Source organism: Mytilus edulis, chromosome 12 (assembly GCF_963676685.1).
Source record: "Mytilus edulis chromosome 12, xbMytEdul2.2, whole genome shotgun sequence".
NCBI classification, from domain to species: domain Eukaryota; kingdom Metazoa; phylum Mollusca; class Bivalvia; order Mytilida; family Mytilidae; genus Mytilus; species Mytilus edulis.
Window position 1 is genome coordinate 46331743 of NC_092355.1, and position 25599 is coordinate 46357341.

The 25599-nt window shown below is 32.9% G+C and overlaps 2 protein-coding genes across 2 annotated transcripts in view; both read left to right on the plus strand.

The window, feature by feature from the left end:
* Positions 1 to 1624: 1624 nt before the first annotated feature.
* On the plus strand, positions 1625 to 15314 carry LOC139498599 (transmembrane protein 18-like). The gene is made up of 5 exons (XM_071287060.1): positions 1625 to 1862; positions 6295 to 6412; positions 7981 to 8035; positions 11616 to 11709; positions 12916 to 15314. The coding sequence occupies exons 1-5, from the start codon at positions 1806 to 1808 to the stop codon at positions 13057 to 13059; spliced, it is 468 nt and encodes a 155-aa protein (XP_071143161.1). The 5' UTR covers positions 1625 to 1805; the 3' UTR covers positions 13060 to 15314.
* Positions 15315 to 20708: 5394 nt separating this feature from the next.
* LOC139498601 (uncharacterized) overlaps positions 20709 to 25599 on the plus strand; it is a 51749-nt gene continuing 46858 nt past the window's right edge. Inside the window, exon 1 of the mRNA XM_071287061.1 lies at positions 20709 to 20805. The gene's annotated coding sequence lies outside the window, so the exon portion shown is untranslated. The remainder of the gene's footprint in view (positions 20806 to 25599) is intronic.

Consider the following 25599-nt stretch of genomic DNA (forward strand, 5'->3'; position numbering starts at 1 on the left):
TTTTAATATTGCTAGAGGGGTTAAACAGGGAGACACACTAAGTCCCACTTTATTTAATGTCTTTATAAATGATATTGTAAAAATTTTTGAGGGAAATGATTCAAGTCCCCTTAAACTTATAAATAGTAAGGTAGGATGCCTTCTTTTTGCGGATGATCTTTTAATCCTCTCAGAATCAAAAGAGGGTCTACAAAACAGTTTAAATAACGTTAAATTATATTGTAACAAATGGCAACTCTCTTTGAATACAAACAAAACTAAATCCATGATTTTTAGTCAGTCAAAACATAAAAGTGAAACATCACATATTTACTATGAGAATAAAGCCATAGAGAGTGTAACAGAATATTCATTTTTGGGAATGTTGATAAAATGTAATGGAAATTTATCACAAAGTACTTTAGAGCTGACAAAAAAAGCAAAAAAAGTATTTTTTGCAATAAAATCATATACTAAATCATTGAATAATCTACCTATAAAAGTAGCAAATAATCTTTTTGATTCTTTAGTAAAACCAATTATGACCTATAATTCAGAAGTAACATATTTGGATACATATATTTCTTTTCATCGAGCCAAAAGCAGAGCCTTAACTTCAGGAAAAGAAATTAATCAACTTGATTTTATAGACAAAACCCCCATAGAAAATATGCATCTTAAATTTTGTAAATCTACTCTAGGGATAAGAAAAAATGCATCCAATTTAGGAGCAAGAGTTGAATTAGGAAGATTGCCTATAGAATGTTTTATTAAAACACAAACCCTTTTATATTTAGCTAGACTATATAATAATAATATTAATCCATTGTTAAAGGAAGCTTTTTCTCTAGCACAGTCTCTAGATTTGACAGGAACTTACTCATGGTATACATATGCTAAAAATATTGTTAAAGAGACTAACGTTGACCTTAATATTCTTTCTACTTGTAAGGACATAAAAGATGTAAATAAAATAAAAAACGATATAAAGTTAAAAATGAAAAATAGATATGAAGATTTAATTCAAAATAAATTTCAAAACATCGATGATAAAAGTAAATTTTTTCTCTATAAAAAACTTAAAAAAGATTACAAACTAGAATATTATCTAAATACATCTAATTTTCAGATAAGGAGATTAATCACTAAATTTAGAATAAGTGATCACTCCCTCTTGATTGAAAAGGGGAGATATTTTAAAATCCCAAGAGAGGAACGTCTTTGTCATAAATGTAAAATACTAGAGGATGAGAAACATTTTTTACTATATTGTGAGTATAATAAAACTCTAAGAAATGAATTTTTTCATCACATATGTACAGAAAATAATAACTTTAATAATTTAAATGAAGAAGAAAAAATTCATTATTTACTAAATCCATCATCGCCTTTACAAACAAATAAGTTAGGATCCTTCTTGAAAAAGTCATTAGAACTGAGGGCAGGGGACTCTTAACAACTTGTTTGTTGTTATAAATTTTAATGCTGTTGATATTTTGTATGTTTAATATGTATGTATATATGTTTATTGTGTTTATTGTATTAATATATGTTGGTCACAAACTGTAAAGTTTATATGACAATAAAATATTTGATTTGATTTGATTTAAAAAAAATTATAATCCGGAAAATCACCGAAACGAGTATAAGTTAAACTGCTTCCGGTAACATATGTCCGGTAACAAATGATCTACTTTTCGAGGCAAACCTTTTGGGGACTACATGTAGTTACAGCATACTATAAATGTCCTATCATTGAGTAAAAGAGTACTTTCAATATTTCGAATATTATTCAATAGTTCTGATTATATCACTGTCTGAAGGAAATGGAAAGACCAATAAGAGTTGACGAAATACAAGGATTGTGGACATATCTTGCGTCGGTAAATTATGTTTTATCTCTCCTAATAATAATACATAAGGGAGCTACCATTTGATTTTTAGGGGGGGGGGGGGGGGGGGGGGGCTAGGATGAAATTTGAAAAAAATAGGCAGGACAGGAGTTTTGAGTAAAAAAAAGGCAGGATGAGACACTTGCAAAAAAAAAAAGTCCGGACGACAATTTAGGTAAAAAAAAAAGTCGGGATAAACTTAAAAAAAAGGCAGGACCGAACAGAGTGAAAAATAAAAAGGCAGGACAGAGATTACAGCTAAAAAAATGCAGGACAAAAGTTTTCATCCTCCCCCCCCCCCCCCCCCCCCCCCATAAAAATCAAATGGTAGCTCCCTAAGGCTAAGCTTTATTTAGATTCGGCAAGGTATACAAACATAGACAAACATAAGCTCTAATGAGCTTTTAACCGACATATGAGACATTTTAAACAATACAACATTTATTATTTATTCCTTCAACCTATTTTTATGGACAAGAGACGAGGTGGACCTCTGTTAGCAAACTATCTCCATTCTCCATGTTCTCCATTTGATATGGCCATGGTGAATTAATAAATTATTAAACTATTTTTGCATGGCAGAAAAAAAAATCAAAGATATGAAACTTTGAAAGAACAAATAACAATAACAATTGTTTTATGTTGTGACATTTTATATGATATATATATTCTATGATATTAATATATTCTCTTCATGTGAATTAAAATTTTAATTTTATCTTCATTATATGTTTATGTGTTAAGAATCAGAATGTATTGTTTATTGTTGTCATTATGTCCCGTCAGGCATGTCAGGGGCCCTTAATTGGAAAATAAAGAACTTTGAACTTTTATATAACAAAACACATGCAATAAATTTCACAGCACAAAAATGAAGCAGAATATAAGCATAAGCCATTTGTAAGCTAGGTATTATAAAAGCTAAAAGCATATAAGTGTAAACTAGGCATAAAAGCTGGCAAAATGCATAGCATAAAATATTTGAAAAACAGGGTATGATCTAGATGGTAAATAAATTTGCATAATATATAAACTAAAAGTCTGCACAAACTGTGCACTTACAGTCATTTCCATTCCATGACTTTAAAAACTGACTAAAATTAGCAATTTTTCTAAAATCATCAGGTAAATCATTCCATAAAACAGCAGCTGTGTATTTAAAAGAGTTCTTACCATAGGTTGATGTTCGGACCCTAGGTACATGTATATCTACAATATTAGAATATTTAAAATTATATTTACAATCTTTCAATACATATAAATTGTCACCCCTATGCTTACATAATATTTGTCAGGATTTGCCTGCATACAATTTAATCTAAACTAGTAACTTAAAACAGCACTTTCTCTTTCAAGTGTACATAATAGATTTTCAAAATTGTTGTCAGCATATGACAGAGTATTATCATCGGCATAATTATACAGGGTACCATGTTCAATAAAATAGAATATGTTATTTATAAAAATATATTAAATTAAAAACCAATTGTTCAGAGAACCATTGATGGTCTTTCCACCAGTAAAGATATTTTTTTATATGAAAATATTCAATGTCAATTTTAGCGTCAAATGACAGCTTATTGAACGCTGATTCTAAAAATATATGGTTTCTATACAAAAAGATATAAATAAGGGAGATCATTCTTTACTTCCGGTTGGCTTTTTCTAGATCACATTGCTTGCAACCTAATGCAAAAAGGCCCATGGCTTTATCATGTATACATATGAGGTAAAAGCAAAGGTCAAAATCTAGAACGTTAAATTTACCTATGACCTTGAGCTCAATTCCAAGGTCATCAGCCAAGGACCTCAAATCAAAAGACTCTAGGCCTCTACCTTATACTGTTAATGAGTTATATTACCATACAACTAATATTAGATATAAAATGGGGGAAAACTCACCTCAAATGTCTACATACTCTTTCAACTAATATTTACGTGTTACGACATGTCGCAAATAACAATTGTGTGAAAATATTTTGTCGATATCTGAAAATAAGAGATCACAAGCCAAAATCAAATTTTGAACATGACCTTGACCTTTGACCTTGACCTCATTTTCATTTTTTTGGACCAAGGACCTCAAATCTAAAGACCCTAGACCTTTATCACTTATGGTTTTCCAGTTGAAAGTACATTTCACTTATATCAAATACAAAAGGGGAAATAACTCTCATATGGAGTCTCCGGATAGCTTCGGCCAAAATAAATCAAATCATCCTGAGGATATAACGAGCAATTTGGTAAAATAAATTTGTCGGTTTCTTATACGGTTGCGAATATTAAGCGATCACAAGAAAAACAGTTTTCGGGGAGATAACTCTTACATTGAAAAGATTTTGGTTACATGGTGTCATAACTGTTCGATATCATATACCATATGTCTAAGCGACATCTTGCGAAACAAAAAAACTGTGAAGGAAAAAAAAGTTGGCGGAAGAAAAAAAAAAAAATAATGAGAAGAAATCCAATAGGTCTTTCCACGGAAAGGTGGAAAGACCTAATATTAAATAGGGCCCCAGGATTGAGCCTTGGGAACCCCTTTTTGGATGTCAACCCAACTGCTGAGTTCTCCCTGAAGTTTGATTTGTTGCCTATGATCTGTAAGATAATTTTGAAGTAATTTCACTGATTTAGAAGAAAGTCAGTAGGCAGATAATTTACTTAAAAGAATATCATGTGGTAAACAGTAAAAATATTCATATAATTACAATACGCTATGGAACCTTTTGTAAATATGTCTCGCTGTTTAGGCAAAGTCTTAGTTGGTCAGTTCAAGTCCTAGACAAGCAATGTAGCCAATTTAAAAACAGGTTTTGGGGAGTCAAATCGACAAATGACTTGAAATGTGCATGATGTGTAGGGTATGAATGTGTAGTGGGAGCGAATGGACCTGATAACAGTATATGTTTATGTTAGTTGTTAGTTGGTGAATATAAATTGAAAGCGTCACAGGATATATTGTTTTGGCAAAAAAGGTGGAGGTGGCGAATAAGAAAAGTGACACAGGAGAAACCCTGTAATGTTGTTTTAAAAAATTACCCAAGAAATCCCAGATTCAAAATATTGAAACATTCTTCTAAAGGGGGTGCAATGTAGATATCTCGACTTTTTGTGTGGTAAAATTAGCTAGAAATTTAAGTTTCAAGTTGAAACCAATGATATCACCCCTAACAACAATCTATAATCACCATAATTAACAAGAAATCTGTGGATTTCTATTCATTGAGACTATCCCCATATATTTCCCCCAAAACGTGAAGAAGACAATAAGGATAGAGACATGCCTCAATCAGGAGTACACAAGCTGACCCTCCATATAAAAGAATCTAGCGAATTTTATGTCAATGGTTGCTGGGAAAACTGGTGTTGCATTCATTTTAGTCAAACCAATATTTCAGGGGGAAAATGTAATAATGAAGTACTAGTAATAGATTTGTATGTGTCCTAGTGAATCCTACAGACCAAATATCAAGTGACTGACTGACGGAAGGACGGACAAGGTAAATAATATGTCCCTGTTCCGCAAAGAACCTCCGAGTTATGATGGCAAGGTCTCCTACAAGTTGGAAAAATCTACAACAATCTCGAACTCCTAACACCCCTCACTCACGCATGCACTAAGGGATTCATATTGCATATATATGAGTTTATAAAGCTACAGTTACATGTATAAAGCTGCAGATCATGCGAACATTTTATTTTGATTCTGTGTTTCAATGCAAACCAATCTACAATCAAGACACCAGCACTTGTTGTAAAATTATCTATATAGCAATATCGGGTAATATCTTAACTAAACCTTAAAAGACGTGCTGCTGGTAGTTGTGACGTAAAGAAATACAGGTAGACCACAAAAAAAAGGTTGGTTGGAACTTCGATTATCAAAGAAATTGATAAAATTGTTTTTACTTTAACTGCTAAAAACCTATTATGTTTGTCATCAAACCCAGCTTCGCATTTGACACCTTCCTTTGAAGTATATTATATTTTATAGAACTCAAATAAATCATAGGTCAGTTGATTAGTAATCACATTGATTCTGTTAAACTGACTGTTTGACTGTGAAAAGATGAAATGGTCTCGTCTGATACTTAAATAAGTTGAAGACAACCGATGCTTTGCAAATTTTAGGGGTGGGGCGCACGTGACATCTGCCACGCCCTCGCCTAAATTTGCCCCTGCTTGTGGCTTCGTTTTCTCTAGTGAGGTCAAAATTTTACGAGCCAATCTGTGATGTCTAGTTATAACTGTGGACAAATAACAATTTATATAAGATGTTTCAAGTCCATTCATGTCATTCATCAATTAAGAGACCTAATTTTGATGATGGACAAAGGTTTGGCCTCATATTTAATTTTTATTACATTCTTATTTATGTAAAAATGTATACATAGTTTACATGTTTTTTTTCTGTTTTCAGATTGATTGGACTGATCCATGGTTTCGATATTTACTCTTGTTTCATGTTATATGCTGCTTAACTACAATAGTGATCAGGAAAAAATCCAATATACAATTCATTTATTTTGGTTTCTTAAGTAAGTAAAATCAATAAAAATTAATTCACCATGCAACAGATAAAAATGAGAGTATCTCTGAGAAATGCTTCATGAATTCGAATCATTATTAATGTATGCTACTAAAATAAGGAGGTCCAATTTGTTAGCAGGCATAATGTAAAAACAATGAATTAAAAAAATCAACTTTATATGTAACTTATAAAGGACAACAGTGTTGATTAAAGATTACACCATTACAGACCCTTTTAATTGTTTACACATAATTTATAATTACTAATAATTAACAAGTACTAGGTTGAATCTTATAATCCTGGTACCTTTGATTACTACTGATACTGATACCAAAAGTTCCTGTTAACTAATTTGTACCTTCTGATTTGCCAGGCACACCATCAAATGATGTTTGTGTGATACCTGACTACATCATTCTACAACAGAGATTGACAATACTAAATTAATTCATTGACCAAATAAATAAAAACATCTACAACTAATTTCCAGCTTTAGTAAGAAACCAGCATGGAATCAAAGGGAGAGATTCTGAAAGCTGAGAAAATTATGCATTTTATAATTGGCATGACTTTATAAAATAACAGTATGAATACTAAAAATCCAGGCTGAAATATATTGTAAGGCATACAAATGGCATAGGTACAAATGTACTTTAATACATTGTAAGGCATACAAATGGCATAGGTACTTTAATACATTGTAAGGCATACAAATGGCATAGGTACTTTAATACATTGTAAGGCATACAAATGGCATAGGTACTTTATTACATTATAAGGCATACAAATGGCATAGGTACTTTAATACATTGTAAGGCATACAAATGGCATAGGTACTTTAATTTAGTCACAGACCTGCAATGTTGTGGGTTTTCTAGTCATTCTGAATATGGAATGATTAAGATACACAATTTAAGTTATATGGAAGGAACTACATTTGTATTATGTAATTGGAAATGAAACAGCTACTTACTAATTATTTTCTCCAGCTATAATTTGTACATAAAATGTACTGGGGTAATTTTGATATTCACCCTAAAAGGAAAATGTCATGCTTGTACCTTCAATACTAATATACTTTAAATGTTGTTTTGTAACAAAAGTAAAAAGGAATTAAAGGGTATTTTAAAAATTAAACAAGTTTGTTGTGACTTCATCCCATGTTCATCTCAATTCGTGATGATGTTATTTCTTTCCACACTACTGTTTAAAATTCACATGAGGGGAATGTCCAGTTGTGTTTTTAAATTATTAAAGATATTTTTTTTCATAGATTTGACATGATTGAAGTGGAGAACTATTCATGATGTTAAAAGAACACTTCCTACATATAGTGGATATGTTTAATTAATACATTGCCACAATCCCTATTAACACTTAAATAAAAAGAAAATGAAAAACAACACTTCACTATATCTTTGCATAAGAAAACTTAAAAAAAGAATATGGACTATGCAGTTGCTATAAATAGAATATAAAGAGGGAAAATAGTAATCTTTAGTATTATGTATAACATGTGAATGTTTTATTAGTTTATATGAATATTTTATGATAGTTTATATTTGTACTTTTCAGTCATGATGGTGTTTTTGTCAGAATATATAAATGAATGGGCTGCAAAAAATTACAAGTAAGTTTGATGTACTCTAGCATTTATATCTCAAATAACCTTCTACACATTTCTATAATTGTGCACATTTTTCTGACATAAAACAAATGTAGAATTCTATTTTTACATTTTTGGAAGATATAGGATAAGTACATTTTTGATGCATCAATTTTTTTCTTTACAACCACACACATAACTTGTATACCACCTTCAATCAAGCAAATTTTAAAAATATATTTGATCCTCACTGGCTTTTATTAACAAAGGTGAATTTTGTGGTTTCTGACACAACATTAAAAGATGAAAAAAATTTAACAAAGAGTTCATTCTTTAATCATACTTTTCTTCATATTGATCATCTAATCTGATAGGTGTATTCAATGGCATAGACTAGCTATTAAGTCCTTGCATGGTCAGTTTTAAATCATGGATAACATGTATAAAATTGTGAATGGAAATGGGGAATGTGTCAAAGAGACAACAACCTGACCATAGAACAGACAACAGCAGAAGGTCACAAATAGGTCTTCAATGAAGCGAGAAATTCCGGCACCTAGAGGCGTCCTTCAGCTGGCCCCTTAACAAATATATATACTAGTTCAGTGATAATGAACGCCAAACTAAACTCCAAATTATACACAAGAAACTAAAATTAAAAATAATACAAGACTAACAAAGGCCAGAGGCTCCTGACTTGGGACAGTATGTTTATTTGTTACCCTATGTCATCTATGGGTTTGTTTGTGTCCTCTATGGGATTGTTTGTGTCCTTTATTGGTTTGTTTGTGTCATCTATGGGTTTGTTTGTGTCTTCTATGGGTTTGTATGTGTCATCTATGGGATTGATTTTGTCACCTATGGGATCGCTTTTGTCATCTATGGGATTGCTTTTGTCATCTATGGGTTTGTTTGTGTCATAAATGGGTTTGTTTGTGTCATCTATGGGCTTGTTTGTGTCATCTATAGGATTGCTTTTGTCATTTATGGGTTTGTTTGTGTCATCTATGGGTTTGTTTGTCATCTATTGTTGTGTCATCTATGGGATTGCATTTGTCATCTGGGTTTGTTTGTGTCATCTATGGGATTGCTTTTGTCACTTTTGGGTTTGTTTGTGTCATCTATGGGATTACTTTTGTCCTCTATGGGTTTGTTTGTGTCCTCTATTGGAATAGTTTGTGTCCTCTATTGGTTTGTTTGTGTCATCTATGGGTTTGTTTGTGTCTTCTATGGGTTTGTTTGTGTCATCTATGGGATTGCTTTTGTCATCTATGGGCTAGTTTGTGTCATCTATGGAATTGTTGTATCATCTATTGGCTTGTTTGTGTCTTCTATGGGTTTGTTTGTGTCATCTATGGGATTGTTTGTGTCATCTATGGAAATGCTTTTGTCATCTTTGGAATTGTTGTGTCATCTATGGGCTTGCTTTTGTCATCTTTGGAATTGTTGTGTCATCTATGGGTTTGTTTGTGTCATCTATGGGAATGCTTTTGTCATTTATGGGTTTGTTTGTGTCATCTATGGGATTGCTTTTTTCATCTATGGGTTTGTTTGTGTCATAAATGGGTTTGTTTGTGTCATCTATGGGCTTGTTTGTGTCATGTATGGGATTGCTTTTGTCATTTATGGGTTTGTTTGTGTCATCTATGGGATTGCTTTTGTCATCTATTGTTGTGTCATCTATGGGTTTGTTTGTGTCATCTATGGGATTGCATTTGTCATCTGGGTTTGTTTGTGTCATCTATGGGATTGCTTTTGTCACCTTTGGGTTTGTTTGTGTCATCTATGGGATTACTGTTGTCATCTATGGAATTGTTGTGTCATCTATGGGTTTGTTTGTGTCATCTATGGGATTGTTTGTGTCCTCTATTGGTTTGTTTGTGTCATCTATGGGTTTGTTTGTGTCTTCTATTGGTTTGTTTGTGTCATCTATGGGATTGATTTGTCACCTATGGGATCGCTTTTGTCATCTATGGGATTGCTTTTGTCATCTATGGGCTTGTTTGTGTCATTTATGGGCTTGTTTGTGTCTTCTATGGGTTTGTGTGTGTCATCTATGGGATTGCTTTTGTCATCTTTGGAATTGTTGTGTCATCTATGGGTTTGTTTGTGTCATCTATGGGTTTGTTTGTGTCATCTTTGGGTTTGTTTGTGTCATCTATGGGATTGCTTTTGTCATCTGTGGGTCTGTTTGTGTCATCTATTGGCTTGTTTGTGTCATCTATGGGTTTGTTTGTGTCATCAATGGGTTTGTTTGTTTCATCTATGGGATTGTTATGTCATCTATGGGTTTGTTTGTGTCATCTATGGGAATGCTTTTGTCATTTATGGGTTTGTTTGTGTCATCTATGGGATTGCTTTTGTCATCTATGGGTTTGTTTGTGTCATCTATGGAATTGTTGTATCATCTATTGGTTTGTTTCTGTCATCTATGGGATTGCTTTTGTCATCTGTGGGCTGGCTTGATGACTTGTTTGTGTCCTTTTTTAGATTTTTTTTTGTCATCTATGGGCTTCTTTGTGTCATCTATGGGCTTGTTTGTATCATTTATTGGCTTCTTGTTTGTGTTGTCCATTATGTTTATTGTGTTATAAAATTAAGAATGGAAATGGGGAAAACATCCGAACAACAGCCGAAGTCCACCAATGGGTTTTCCAAGAAAATCCTGCTCTTGGATGTGGTCTTTAGCTGGCCCCTAAATAAAACTGTGTACTATTTCAGTGAAAATTGACGTCACACTAAACTAAAGGGAGTAGTGGTTAGTGCATCAGACTACTAACACAAAGGTTCCTGGTTCGATTCCCAATTGGGATGAAAATTTCAGGAACTGAATTTTCGGCTCTCCCTTGACACCATTTGCGAGTATGGTCTAGAGGAAATGATGATAGTCCGTCGGAAGGGGACGATAAATGGCTGACCTGTGTTAAGAGAGAGCCATATCTCTTGCACATTAAAGACACCCTTGTAGATTTCGAAAAAGAGCAGTCTAATGCCGCTACAAGGCAGCACTCGCACCGTCAAAGTGGAAAGGGATTAATATTAGTTGCAAAACTTGTTTCCTAATCCACAATAAATAAATATGTTTAAACTAAACTAAATTTCAAAACATATAAATGAACTAAAATTAAAAAAACATACAAGACTAACAAAAGCGGGTTAAACGTCATGTATTGTGAGATGTCAACCCTCCCCTATACCTGTAGCCAATGTAGAATTAAAGAAAAATAGCAATACACACAGTAAAACTCAGTTTAAAGAAGTCCAAAGTTATCTATTGTCATGATTGTTGTTGTCATATTTTGTTTATGTTTTCCCCTAAAAAGTTAAGTCGATATATATAATCCTAATTGGAAGAAGATGAATAGTATAATTACCAAAAGAAAAAAGAGAAAAAGACCTACAAGAGTCAACAAATCAGTACACCAAATAACATGAAGTGAGCATAAAAGAACCCTGTCAAAAACCAAGATGAACAATCAATGTAAGGGCTAGCAGTGCCTGCTTCATCACTGTTTTGTACTTTTATATTTTAAATGTTGTTAAACTACATATCAGTATATATCATTAATTTAATCAGAATTTCTTTTAAATATCTGTTTTACAGGTCATTCTCGAGACAGCAGTATTTTGACAGTAATGGCTTGTTTATATCAACAGTTTTTTCAACACCAATTCTTATTAACTGTTTGATTATGGTAGTAAGTAAATGTTTTTGTTGTTAAAGTAAGAAATTGTGCACAAATGAAATTCTATTAAAAAGCCAATTTCCTGAATATGTATCTGTAGAAATATACAATTAGAGGATAAAGATACAGATTAGAAGTCAATTAGTCTAAGGTCAAAGTTATAAAGTTACTAATAGAAGATTTGTGTAAAAGAATATTACTGTCTAAAATAGTAATTTATATGGACTGGGTGGGGGTGTGTGAGCTTGCTCAATGAATGTTCTTCTAATTAGAAGAGTCTAGGGTATCTTGCATACTGCAACCCATTGAATTTAATGCCCTCAAACAGACTGGGAGTCCCTGCATATTTATACACCCAACACAGTGTAACAATGCTCATACTGTGGTAGGCCAATTTCGATTGGTATTCAGTTTTAAATGCATCAGCACGTCTCATTTCCATAGAGAATATTTGCCCCACCCCTCAGTCATGATCTATTGACTTAGAAACTTTTGTTTAGTTTACATTTAGTTTGTGATTAGATCAGTTTAAGATGAACTGCTATTGTTATAAGAATGGAAATTTAGTATTCAAATTTATTGGTATTTGCAAGTATTGTTTCCATGGAGATTATATAGCCCCACCTCCTCATCATGGTTCATTAAACTTGGAACTTTTACATAGTTTACAAGTTAATGTTTTTGTTTAAGCTTGTTTAAAGGGAACGACTTATGATGAGACAATAGTATTTGTTATGCAGTTGTTAAAGCATTGGCACATTTCATTTTCATGGAGATTGTTCAGCCATGAAACTGCAGCCAAGTTTCATCGCCTTTGAATATTTGCTTAACATGCATAACTTACATGCTAAAGTATTGCTATTTTAATTTAACATTTGCATTATCAAAATTACAAAAAGGCGAGACATATCTCTATGAAAACAGTTTATTAATTTTAACCCATATGTTTAAATTTTTGCTCATTATCTCAAATAAAATTGAGAATGGAAATGGGGAATGTGTCAAAGAGACATCAACCCGACCTTAGAACAGACAACAGCAGAAGGTCTTCAATGCAGCAAGAAATTCAAAAGCTATATAAAGCTAGTCAAAAACCTTGTACATTTTACAACAAAAAGTTCTTTGATATCTTGATTTTGTTTTCACATGTTGACCAGTGCCTCATATTATAGTAAAAGTTAATGTATTGTACCTTAATTATAACATGTTTTATTACAGATAATGTGGTTATTAAATATGAGCAAATTGATGTCAGAAGTCAGATATGTTAAACATCGTTCAAAAAGGAAAAATGAGAGTGAACCACTTCAAACTTCAGAGAATAGAACAGATAAAGTAGGAAAGAGAGAAAAAGGAGACTAGCATTGTTAAATTCATTATTGGATATTAAATTGTGGGAATTGCAATATCTTTATAATGGTAATCTGGGGTTAATATTTGTAAGCATTCCAAGAAGATAACCAGTATTATGATACATCTTTTCATGTCTACAGTGTGTTATTTAGGATAACAAACTAAAGTTGTTTTGAGAAGACAGTGATAGCGTGCTTGTATTGACAAGGTAGTGTCTTTGAAAAAATTGTACAAGGTGGTATTGTTATGGAATTAACATGTTTATAAGTTAATTACTATGATTAAGATGTCTTCTAATCCTGGACTCTGATTAATGTGTTTAGTTAATTACAATGGCTAAGATGTCTTCCAAAAGTGTTTAGTTTATAACCATGGCTAATTTCTCTTACAGTCATGGACTTTGATTAAGAGTTTAGTTAATAACCATGGCTAAGATGTCTTACAATCATTGACTCTGACTAAAGTGTTTAGTTTATAACCATGGCTAAGATGTCTTACAATCAAACTTGTAATGATTTTATTATTTCAATGCAGACTATTATTCTTCTCTCAACCGAGTTTTATTCATAGAAATAAGTTTTTTTCTCTTTTTAGCTCACCTGGCCCTAAGTGAGCTTTTCTCATCACTTGGCATCTGTCGTCCCTCGTCAACCAATCATTTTACAAAAATCTTCTCTTCTGAAACTACTGGTCCAAATTTAACCAAACTTAACCACAATCATCACTAGGGTATCTAGTTGAAATAATGTGTCTGATGACCCCGTCAGCCAACCAAGATGGCTGACATGGCTAACAATAGATCATAGGTGTTAAATTGAGTTTTTGGCATATATCTCTGTAATCAAAGCATTTAGAGCAAATCTGCAGATCTATCTGCCCTTAAATTTTCAGATGAATCAGACAACCCATTGTTGGGTTGCTGCCCCTGAATTGGTAATTTTAAGGAAATTTTGTCATTTTTGATTATTATCTTGAATATTATTATATATAGAGATCAACTGTAAACAGCAATAATGTGCAGCAAAGTAAGATCTACAAATAAGTCAGCATGACCAAAATTGTCAGTTGACCCCTTAAGAAGTTATTGCCTTTTATAGTCCATTTTTAACAATTTTTGTAAATTTTTGTCATCTTTTTCAAAAGTCTTCACCTCTGAAACTACTGTGACAAATTTAATTAAACTTTGCCACAATCATCATTAGGGTACTATGTTAAAAAAATGTTTCTGAGGACCCTGCCCGCAAACCAAGATGGTGACATGGCTAAAAATTGTACAAAGGGGTTAAATCCATTTTTTTGCTCATATCTCTGAAACCAAAGCATTTAGAGCAAATCTGACGGGATACAAAAATTTTCATTAGGCAAAGATCTATCTGCCTTGAAATTTTCAAACCAATCAGGCAACTAGTAGTTGGGTTGCAACCCCTGAATTGGTAATTTTAAGAAAAATTTGCAGCTTTTGGTAATTATCTTCAATCTCATAATAGATAGATAGAAATAAACTGTAAACAGCAATAATGTACAGCAAAGTAAGATCTGCAAATAAGTCAACATGACCAAAATGGTCAATTGACCTCTTCAAGAGTTATTGCCTTTTATAAAATTGAGAATGGAAATGGGGAATAGTAAATTTTTTTACAATTTTCATAAATTTCCTCTAAAACTACTGGGCAAAGTTCACTATAGATAGAGCTAATTGTGAGCAGCAAGAATGTTCAGTAAATTCAGATCTACAAACACATCACAGTGGCGGACCCATAACTTTTCATAAGGGGGGCCTGAAGACTAACCTAAGGGGGGGGGCTCCAGTCATGCTTCAGTGATTCCCTATATAATCAACCAAATTTTTCTCATGCTTTTGCTGTAAATGTGCATCATGACTGAAATATAATGTGATCTGTCATACTAGCATTGACTAGTGCATCATGACTGAAATATTGCTGTATTGTACAAGAAGTGTACAAACACACCAGTTAGTAACTCTATATATTGTTTATTTAGTTATCGTTCATGATAATGTTACTTGTTTGTGATTAATCCTGCATGGTAATGTTATCTGTTGGGATTACATGTGTATTACTTCATTAAAATGTTACCTGTTTGGGAATAATACTTCGTGATAATTCAACTTGTTTGGGATTAAATACTTCATGATAATGTAACTTGTTTGGGATAACTACTTTATTATAATGTTATTTGTTTGGGATACTACTTCAATGTTCCGCAATTGTTAATTTTGAGAGCATTAAAATGATTTTGACGCATGGATAGTTATTTCATATTTTTTGTGTCTTGTTTAGAAGAGGTTTATAAAGTGAGACTTACATGTATGCATGCTGTTTTTCAGAAGTGACATTAGTACATCTTATTTTCTTGGAGATTTTTCCCACCCCTCAGTCATGGTTTATTGACTTTGAAACCTTTGCTTAGTTTCTTCTTCTTCTTTCAGTACAGAGTTGGACTCTTCTTGAAGGTATATAAATGACTCTTGCTCGTGAAATCATGAGGCCTTCGCTCCTCAATTAATAAAAACTATTTACAGGAAAATTATTTACAAATAAAACTATGTACATCTGGGGTCTAAGGAGTTCTAGGTCTGGGAAGCATTAGCTTTGACTTCTGGTTTACACCGTCCTATGTTCCTTCTCAGAAACCCTAGTGTCCTTGATGCTTTGCCTACCGTCTAGTTGATATGTGTCTTCCACTGTAGGTCATTGTTTATTGTGACTCCCAGGTATTTCCCATGCTCAACTGCATCTAGTGTGTGACCATTTAGTTGTTAGTTCCTTATCAGTGGGTTTCTTTTGTTGGTTATCCGTATCACGATTAACTTCTCGGGATGGAAATTCATCTGCCATCGTGATTCCCACTCTTGGAGTTTGTTAAGGTCGTCTTGTAGTGTCTCGCTATCCTTTACATTCTTTATTTTTCTATAAACTAGGCAATCGTCTGCAAATAACCAGAATATGTTGATTGTAGCAGGTCGTTAATATAAGCCATATATAAGCCGTGTCACTCCACGTATTCCGTAATAGTCCATTTTTGGAGGAGTCTCTTGTGGGGCTTTGGAGAAGTCAAGCAAAATGGTGTCTGTCTGTTCTCCATGGTCTAAATTCTTGCCAATTTCGTCTAGTGTTATCAGGAGTTGTGTTTCACAAGATCTTTTGGATCTGACACCGTGTTGATGGTCACAAAGGATCTGGTGGCGGTCAAAGTGATCCATGATGGTGCTGTGAACAATATGTTCCTATAGTTTGCAGCAGATCGAAGTCAATGAGACTGGTCGATAGTTGGAAGCTTTGTGTTTTTCCCCTTTTTTGAAGACTGGGACAATGTTGGCAGCTCGCCAGTCGTCAGGGATAATTCCAGTGTCCAAAGATTTCTGGTAAAGTAATGTTATAGTTTACATGTATATGTTTGTGTTTGGGTCAGTTTTAGGGAAATACTAGTATTAGGTCAATGATACATGGTTTTCAGTTGTATGAGTTTTGAATGTACATCTCGTTTCCATGTAGATTATTTCGCGCCCAATTTTAATTCAAATTCCAGTTGAATAATTGGAAAATCATCATTGTTGTTTTTAATTGCTTTCGTGTAAATACTGAATGTATTTATAGCTTGGTATGAGATTATAAATGAAAAACACAATAGATAATTGCTTTTAACAGCTTGGTCCCTTTGATCTGAAACAATGAAACAATAAAATATAGCAATACACTATTATAACCAAAACATGATAAAATTTATTCAAGACTAAAAAAAAACGTAGTCAGAATCTCACTTCATTTTGAAACAAGTCAATGAAACAAAGTTATAGTAATTAAATACACTAACCAAAACATGATAAAGAGTTATTCAACACAAAATAAAACGTTGACAGAATCCCACTTTATTTAGAAAGGAATATTATTATTTTTTAACAAATTACACTATCCAAAACATGATTTAGATTTATTCAACACAAAAAAATGCTGTATCACTTTATTTTGAGACAATGAAAAAAATAATACTTATAAGAATACTACTTGATTACAAAGTTAAAATTGGGCGCGAACATGTAGGGTGCGAACGGACTTTGAGTGCGAACATGTAGAGTGCGAAAGTGAAAGGGGGCGAACATGAGTGGGTGCGAACGTGAATGGGCGCGAACGGACCCGGATTCATTTGATTCCACTCCTCAGTCATTGTCTATTATCTTTGATACTTTTGCTAATTTAACATGTTAAAATTTGTGATAAGTTTGGTTTAAGACAAAGCGCTTTCATGTATGGTAAGTCACTGATTTTTAGTATATAGATGTATTTATACCCCCGCTTTGAATAAGGAGAGGGATACTGTTTTACCTCTGTCTATCAGTCAACCGTCCGTCCGTCAGTCCGTCCGTCTCATTAATATTTTCATCGCATTTTTCTCAGGAACTACAATAGAAGGATTACTGAAATTTTGTTTCAGGGTTTATATTTTAAAGTCAGCTTTACCGAATGGTGTGTTTTCAGAGTCATCACTCAACAACTTCCTATTTACCAAACACTTGTATCATATTACACATGATGGCCAAGTTGAAAATTGTCGTAGCATTTTTCATAGGAACTACAATGCCAGGATTTCTGAACTTTTGTTTCAGGGTTTATATAAGTCAGCTATGCCTTGTGATGCGTTTTCAGATTCATCACTTGACAACTTCCTGTTTACCGAACACTTGTATCATTTTACACACGATGTCCAAGTTGAAAATAGTAAACAGGAAGTTGTCGAGTGATGAATCTGAAAGGCAGGCAGTGTCTGCGCGTACCCGCATGCGGGTACAAATAGCAAAATTGCCGTTCGTAGGCTACGCGTACCCACATCCGGTTTTATAACAAATTGCCATCTGATCTGGAATTAAACGTAAAATATATACAGAAATTATCGCAATTAGTGAATAAAATTGATCAACTACTTAGAAGTTTTGTAAACATTTATATATATGTAAGTGAACAGTTTTTCTCGGTTAATAAATATTCTTAAAATGGGAAAAGAGTGATATACATGTGGGACAGACATTTCAAAGTTATCATGAATTGGAACAATTTGTTCAAAAGTATCAGAGTCGATTAATTTTATACAAATTGTATATAAAAACAAACTCAGAGTCAATTGCAGCTGCAGAGAAACGAAGAACTGGAGACACAAAAAATAAAGAGGAAATCAAGTTTTACAGAATAATTTTTCCAGTATTCACGGAGGCAAAAAATTCTTAACAAGTTCGACAGGAAAAATTAAGGCCTAATGCATTATTTCTGAAAAACAAAGGCCGATGCCAATAATCTTCTATGAAAGCTTCGTTAATAAATAACAAAATGTTTGACGAAAATGTAAACCTTCAGCGCATCAAAAAATATTTTGCCTCTGAGGCGTGGAAGCAACTTAAAATTCGGATATTATATATTATAGGACTATAGTTTACAGGGACTGTATATTTCATGCATTTTCAATCAGTGTGCATTTAATTTGCAAGGTTTATTATATATTATTAACTTATAAATACAATTCGAAAATATTATTTGTCATACCCTTCACTCGTTCTACTCGAAATCCCCATATTATCGATAATTTCTGTATATATTTCACGTTTAATTCCCGATTTGATTACATTTTATTATAAAACCGGATGTGGGTATACGCGTAGCCTACGAATGTCAATTTGACTATTCGTACCCACATGCGGGTACGCGCAGACACTGCCAATCTGAAAACGCATTACACGGTATAGCTGACTTATATAAACTCTGAAACCAAATTTCAGAAATCATGGCATTGTAGTTCCTTAGAAAAATGTAACGAAAATTTTCAACTTTCAAACCTATGATTGCGTTGGATAAAAACCGCGATTCTTATAAGTGTGCATGCAAAACAAATTTCTTGGTAAAGGGGTCTAATTACAACACAAACAACTTTTTCCAAAGTACTGTAACGTGTACACAGGGTAAGCGTGTCTGTTTCTATTTTAGAATGAGTTCGTTACCAGTTTGATACTGGATCCAAAATGTTCTATGTACAAAATATATAACAAATAATCTTTATCCATATTAACGTCAATGAACCAAAATATGTACAACTGCTCTTTTAAAAAAAAAATAATGTACCCTACAAGTTTACACACTTGTCTTTGTTCTGTTGGTACAATTATGTATTTTACAAGGTGGTCACACAGACACACACTTGTTCTATACGGTTCAGGTTTTAAACGTACAAGTCCGTATTTCTAACAGACACCAACCTGTTCTTTATTACACTTAGTAATATTATCTATTATATAAGAGATACCAATCTCGAATATAAACGGACCGTGGTCTTATGTCTCCGTAGACTTATGACAATCGACCCTGAGCTAGGAATATCTCCTGCTTATATACCCCGATTGAAACTGTACCATTCTTGAGGGAGCTAGGGGTGTTCTGCTCAAGTGTCACATTACTCATTTGGACAGTTTCCTTTGGAACACCCCTTCACATTTGACCTGACCCAAAGTTTCCCCGCGAAAAATCTTACTCTTTTCTATGTTTATTAAAGTTTTATACAAATGCATAAAATAAGGTTTCTGCAGAACAGTAACTAATATAAACAATCTAACCTTAGATACAAAATCATCACAAGACCAAAACAGTGAAAAAGTATATTTTAACAAAACGGGTATATATCACATATTATTGAAAAGCCACAGTTATGGAAAGCCACAGTGAACCCCCCGATTATAATTATTTTTTCCCTTTAAAAATACACGGATACAAATAAATCTTCGGCTCTTACAATCCCGCCGACTATTATAAATTCTATAATCTTCGGCTTTTCAAAATATTCGGCTTTCAAAATCTTCGGCTTTTCAAAATCTTTGGCTTTTCAAAATCTACGGCTTTTTAAAATCTTCGGCTTTCAAAATCTTCGGCTTTAAAAATTCACCGCCGATTATTATGTTATAAAATCTTCGGCTTTTAATCAGCCCGCAGATTATTTTCAAAAATTACTGTAAAAAGCTACTGCAAGTTTTAATAATTGAGGAGGGAAGGCCTCATGATTTCACGAACAAGAGTCATTTATATACACTCAAGAAGAGTCCGACTCTGTACTGAAAGAAGAAGATGAAGAAGAAGAAGAAGAAGAAGAAGAAGAAGAAAGGAAAAACAATAATAATCGGGGGGTTCACTGTGGCTTTCTTTATAGTCTACATGACTGTGCTTGCGTGTCAAGTTAAGGTTTTCAGTTGACTTTTCAACAACAACGCCTACCTATCTCAACCATTCTTGGTGTAATGAACCAGAATATGCAAATCTAGAGTTTCAAATATATTTCTCTGTTCCGCGTCTGCCCATTACGCCCTTACCTGGACCCACCCCTGCAATTTCATCCATTTCGATTTACACATCGGGTTAACTTTCGGATCCGGCTAACTCTTTTGGCTTGGAATAATATATACGTACGTTTGGGTACTTATTCTAACTTTTATCTCTCCTGTCTTTAAATCTTTACTATTGTTTAATGGAATGTTCTGTATCTCGATGTATTTTAAGACTTTTTCCCCCTTTTTTCAATGTACCGTCCCGTGCGATAGTTAAGGTCTTTTATCCAAACGCACCTATTGTTATCTAATAGACATTCGGACCTTTTCTTGACATTACCATATAATGCATTGGTTTCCATTGACGTCACAGTTGTTTAGAAATGGCCGACTAGGACTATTGGAGCCAGTGCCCTAATTTTCGATTGGTATATTTAAAAGTAAGCGCAAGGAAAGCTATGTACATAACAAATAATTAAGATTAATAGTCTCAATAAATGATTTTTGATTTTAGCATAGCTCTTTGCTTCTGAAAAAAGTAATGATAGTAGGTCATGTAGGTGGCAGTTTGCCAACTTCGAAATAATTTATCATGAACGTCCAAAATTATGAAGAAAAAATTCAAAGTAATTAAAAATGATGAACTAATCTGTTGTCTACAAGATACTAGAATGTATTTTTTTTTATTGATTTAAAGTCTATTTTAATATCCAACTGCAGTCTGTGACTTACACAAGAAACAAGTGCCTGTGGTGACATAGCCAATGTAGCAGTTGGTTCGGCCATATTGGATAGGGGGCAGATTTTCATAATAGGGGTTAAATTGGTGTGAAAAATACGGGAAAACATCATTAAACAGAACTGTTGCTTGGAAACATGCATAAGATTTCCTATATACTTTCATACTATTCCCTATTTCCACCTCTTTCCAAAAAATCTGCCCCCTATCCAATGATGGCAATATGGTCGAACTAACCGTGAAGAGCACTATTATTTTTGAATGAAAGAAGTTCAAATATCATCATGTCATATGTTATCCTACATGTCCTATGTCATATTTTTTCGTATTATCCAGACCATATTTCATCGGTTTCGATTTCACATGTGTATATTGTGGGGGTATTCCATTTTCTTTATTTGGAACAACAACAACACTACAACTTGACAATTTAAAAGACGCTAGAACTAATTTAATAAAACTGCCCAGGTTAGTCATTTTTATTTAATGCCAAAAATATGCCTTATTAGAATAGTCGTTGAGCAATATTCTGAGGGATTACATAAAGTATAGCTATATTGTCTGCCTCCCCGACATCGGATCTTCAATACATGTGACTGTCATGTGGTTTTTTGGTCATTTTTATTACAAACCAGCGTGTTAAATTATCATGTTTTTTTTATAAAATGGCTGTTCAAAAATCCATTTACTCAATGTTTTATTAAACCCAACGCAACGGGTTGCGGAGGGTATAATGTTTTTGACCCGTCAGTCCGTCCGTCGTACCGCCAGTCCGTCCGTCAGTCCTGTTTCTTGTCATCGCAACTCCTCTCAAACCACACAACAGAATTTCACGAAACCGTTTCAGGTAATAAGGACATACTATGTAGTTGTGCATATCGACGGGAAATTGCGATTCAATTTTTTTTCTAGGAGTTACGCCCCTTTGAACTTATTTACTTTAATGTACTACTGCAACAGTTTGTCATCGCAACTCCTCTCAAACCACACAACAGAATTTCACAAAACCTTTTCAGATAATAAGGACACTATGTAGTTGTGCATATCGACAGGAAATTGCGATTCAATTTTTTTTTCTAGGAGTTACGCCCCTTTGAACTTATTTACTTTATTGTACTACTGCAACAGTTTGTCATCGCAACTCCTCTCAAACCACACAACAGAATTTCACAAAACCTTTTCAGATAATAAGGACATACTATGTAGTTGTGCATATCGACGGGAAATTGCGATTCAATTTTTTTTCTAGGAGTTACACCCCTTTGAACTTATTTACTTTAATGTACTACTGCAACAGTTTGTCATCGCAACTCCTTTGAAACCACACAACAGAATTTCATGAAACTTTGTAGATAATAAGGACATACTACGTAGATGTGCATATCGACAGGATATTATGATTCAATTTTTTTACCAAGAGTTACACCCCTTTGAACTTATTTGCTTTAATGTACTACTGCAACAGTTTGTCATCGCAATTTCTCTGAAACCATACAATAGAATTTCATGAAACTTTGTAGATAATAAGGACATGCTATGTAGATGTGCATATTGATAGGAAATTACGATATTTTTTTTTATTTCTAGGAGTTATGCTCCTTTGAACTTATTTGCTTCAATGTACTTCTGCAACAGTTTGTAATCGCAACTCCTCTGAAACCACACAACAGAATTTCATGAAACTTTGTAGATAATAAGGAAATACTATGTAGATGTGCATATTGACAGATAATTATGATTCAATTTTTTTTTCTTATACAATTTTCTTTTCTTACACTTATTTCATTTCTCCAATGACAATGTGGGGATGGTGGGGTATGTGAGCGCGCTCACTAAGGTTCTTTAATTGACAATTCTTTTTATACATCCTTGATACACGAAAATGAAAACAGTCTTAACTTTTTACATTTAAACCCTAAATTTTAAAAACTGCATTTTGTTTTAAAAAAAAATAATGTCCTTTGAAAATAGAAACCAAGTGTCAATCGGAAATAAATGAGAATGTATAAACAATTTCAGCACATGGAACACTAACCTTAAACTATTTACTATTTATTTCTAGTACTGAAAAGTATTGAATAACCTTTAATTTATTATGATTCAAGCGATCACCAGAACCACGCCTTTGGAAAACACTAATTTCCGGATTATATAGTCATTTCCTGTCCGTTAACTGATCCAATTTTTAATTCATACGAAAACATGTGACGCTGTTTTTTTAACATACCAAAATCACAAAGTAATCGGAAAAAGGTTAAAAATCTAAGTAAGCCTTGACAAAAAAACTAGATACCTAAAATAATTCGATAGGACAAGCTTTTCAAATTTGAGTAAACACCTGAATAAAAACTCAACAGTGAACACCGTAAGCAGTGAAAATTGTTATCAGTACGAAAACACATCACATGATGATACAGGTATACTAGTGAAGCCCTTAACTGGCTGAAGAGTGTCTTTAGTCACTTGCCACGAAATTCCAGAGCGTCTTTTTACCACAGAACACTCCAAATATACCACAGAACACAAATTACAAAAAAAATACTGAAAGGCTGTACATAGAACATGGCGGCCATTGAGATTTCCGTGGTCACCATATTGGATGTACACACTAAATTTAAAAAGTTTTTAATGAACTTATCTGCTCTCTGTAAATCATTTATAAGTTATAAAATACATAGATAATATACTATTATTTAATAATAAATGTTTAAAAGTCACCAATATGTGCAAATATTAAATTTTCAAGTGTTATTCGGTCATTACAAGTGTTATTCGGATATTAACAGTGTTATTCAGTCATTCACAGTACCAACTACTGAAATATACTTTAGAATGTTAAAAATACAAATCTATTAAAGCTAAGAATTATATTTTTTTTTTTAAATTTTACAAGTATGAATGGGTACAGATAATTGTAGAACTGGCATGCATGTCCAAAAAGACAAAATAGGACTAATTGGGAATGCTCAATTCAGCAAGTTTTATAAGTTCTGAGCGCTATCATAGCAAAATGCAAGAAATACATATACCATTTTTAAAGGGCTTTGCATATAAAATTTGGAGAATATCCGAAATATTGTCAAATGATTGGAGAAGATACATATACACACACAACATACATGAACATAAGAATAAAAAAAACATTCATTAAACTTGAACTTTTTGACAATTAAAAACAGATAGTTTATAATATTTTTTTTGGCACAGAATTGTTTTATATTATAACTTTAAGGGAAAAAACTTTGACATACATCATTAGTCAAGTTTAAATATTTCTACGGGTAGAACTTCATTGTAGGCTTAACAAATTACTTCAATCACTTTCATAAAGTTTATTAATTTGTTAATTATTAATGACTTAATTTAAATGTCATATTTACCATTTTGGGATACGATTGCTTTTAAGCAATCTGTAGACTTATACCATTGACTCAGGGCCATGCCATCACATCAACTGTTTTATTCTAAACATCTAGGAACATCTCAGATTCTTGAGATTGTCTTGCTTTAAATGGTATAAAAAACAAAAGAATTAAATTTTAACAACTGTCCTATAATGTTCTTCTCATAATCTTCATGTTTTGATATTCCCCTTGTTTTTAACAACATGGAAAATCAGAATTAAGCAGTATTTATATTTAGGGTTTTTATAAATTTAGAAACACGTCAGAGGGAATTCCCCAGTTTTTATAACATGCGAGAGTTCTCTGAATTCCGATCGATAATCCATTTCTGTCATATAAGAACTGAAGTGGAGTTTTCTTATAATATAATAATAATTCTTTATTTGCAAAACAGATTATATGTCACCATTATGAAACTGATATTTGATATTGTACTTCCATAAAGAAATGGAGGTCGTTTAATTAACATTTAATATACATCCTTGCTATAAATCACAAGTCTAGGGAATTTATATTTAGGTAATTATGCGCATGCATATAGTTTTCTTGACTTGAATGGTTGCTCTGGATTCCCCACTCCATTGATTAATTTGAAACTCACGAGATCCTTTCTATGTCTGTCTGCTATTGAGGGTTATTGTTCCATAATTTTAAATCATATGCATCATTTATATTAAAATAAATGTAATCCACAACTTTAAGGTGTAACAAGAACACCCTTTCAGCCAAAATGGAGTCTTCCGTGTTATCGCTTCAAGTTGTCTCTCTTCCGTAAGTAACTTTCATCAAACGACTATACGTCGAAACAAATTAAATTGTTCTGTCGAGCTCTGACATAAACAAGTAGATTTTTGTTTTTTACTTAAAGAAGTCAAAACATGTATTTATTATATTATAAAAATGTGTTTTCAATTTTAGACATATCTATTAAAGTAAAAAAATGACAGACTTGTTTAGGTCTATTTATGTTGATGAAAAAACTTAATTTTACTTGGTGGCCAAAGTACACCACCTATGAGAGCAAAGTCCTATCTGAGAGTTCACAAGGACTTGAGCTACATTTGTACCTATATTTATATAATTATCTAATT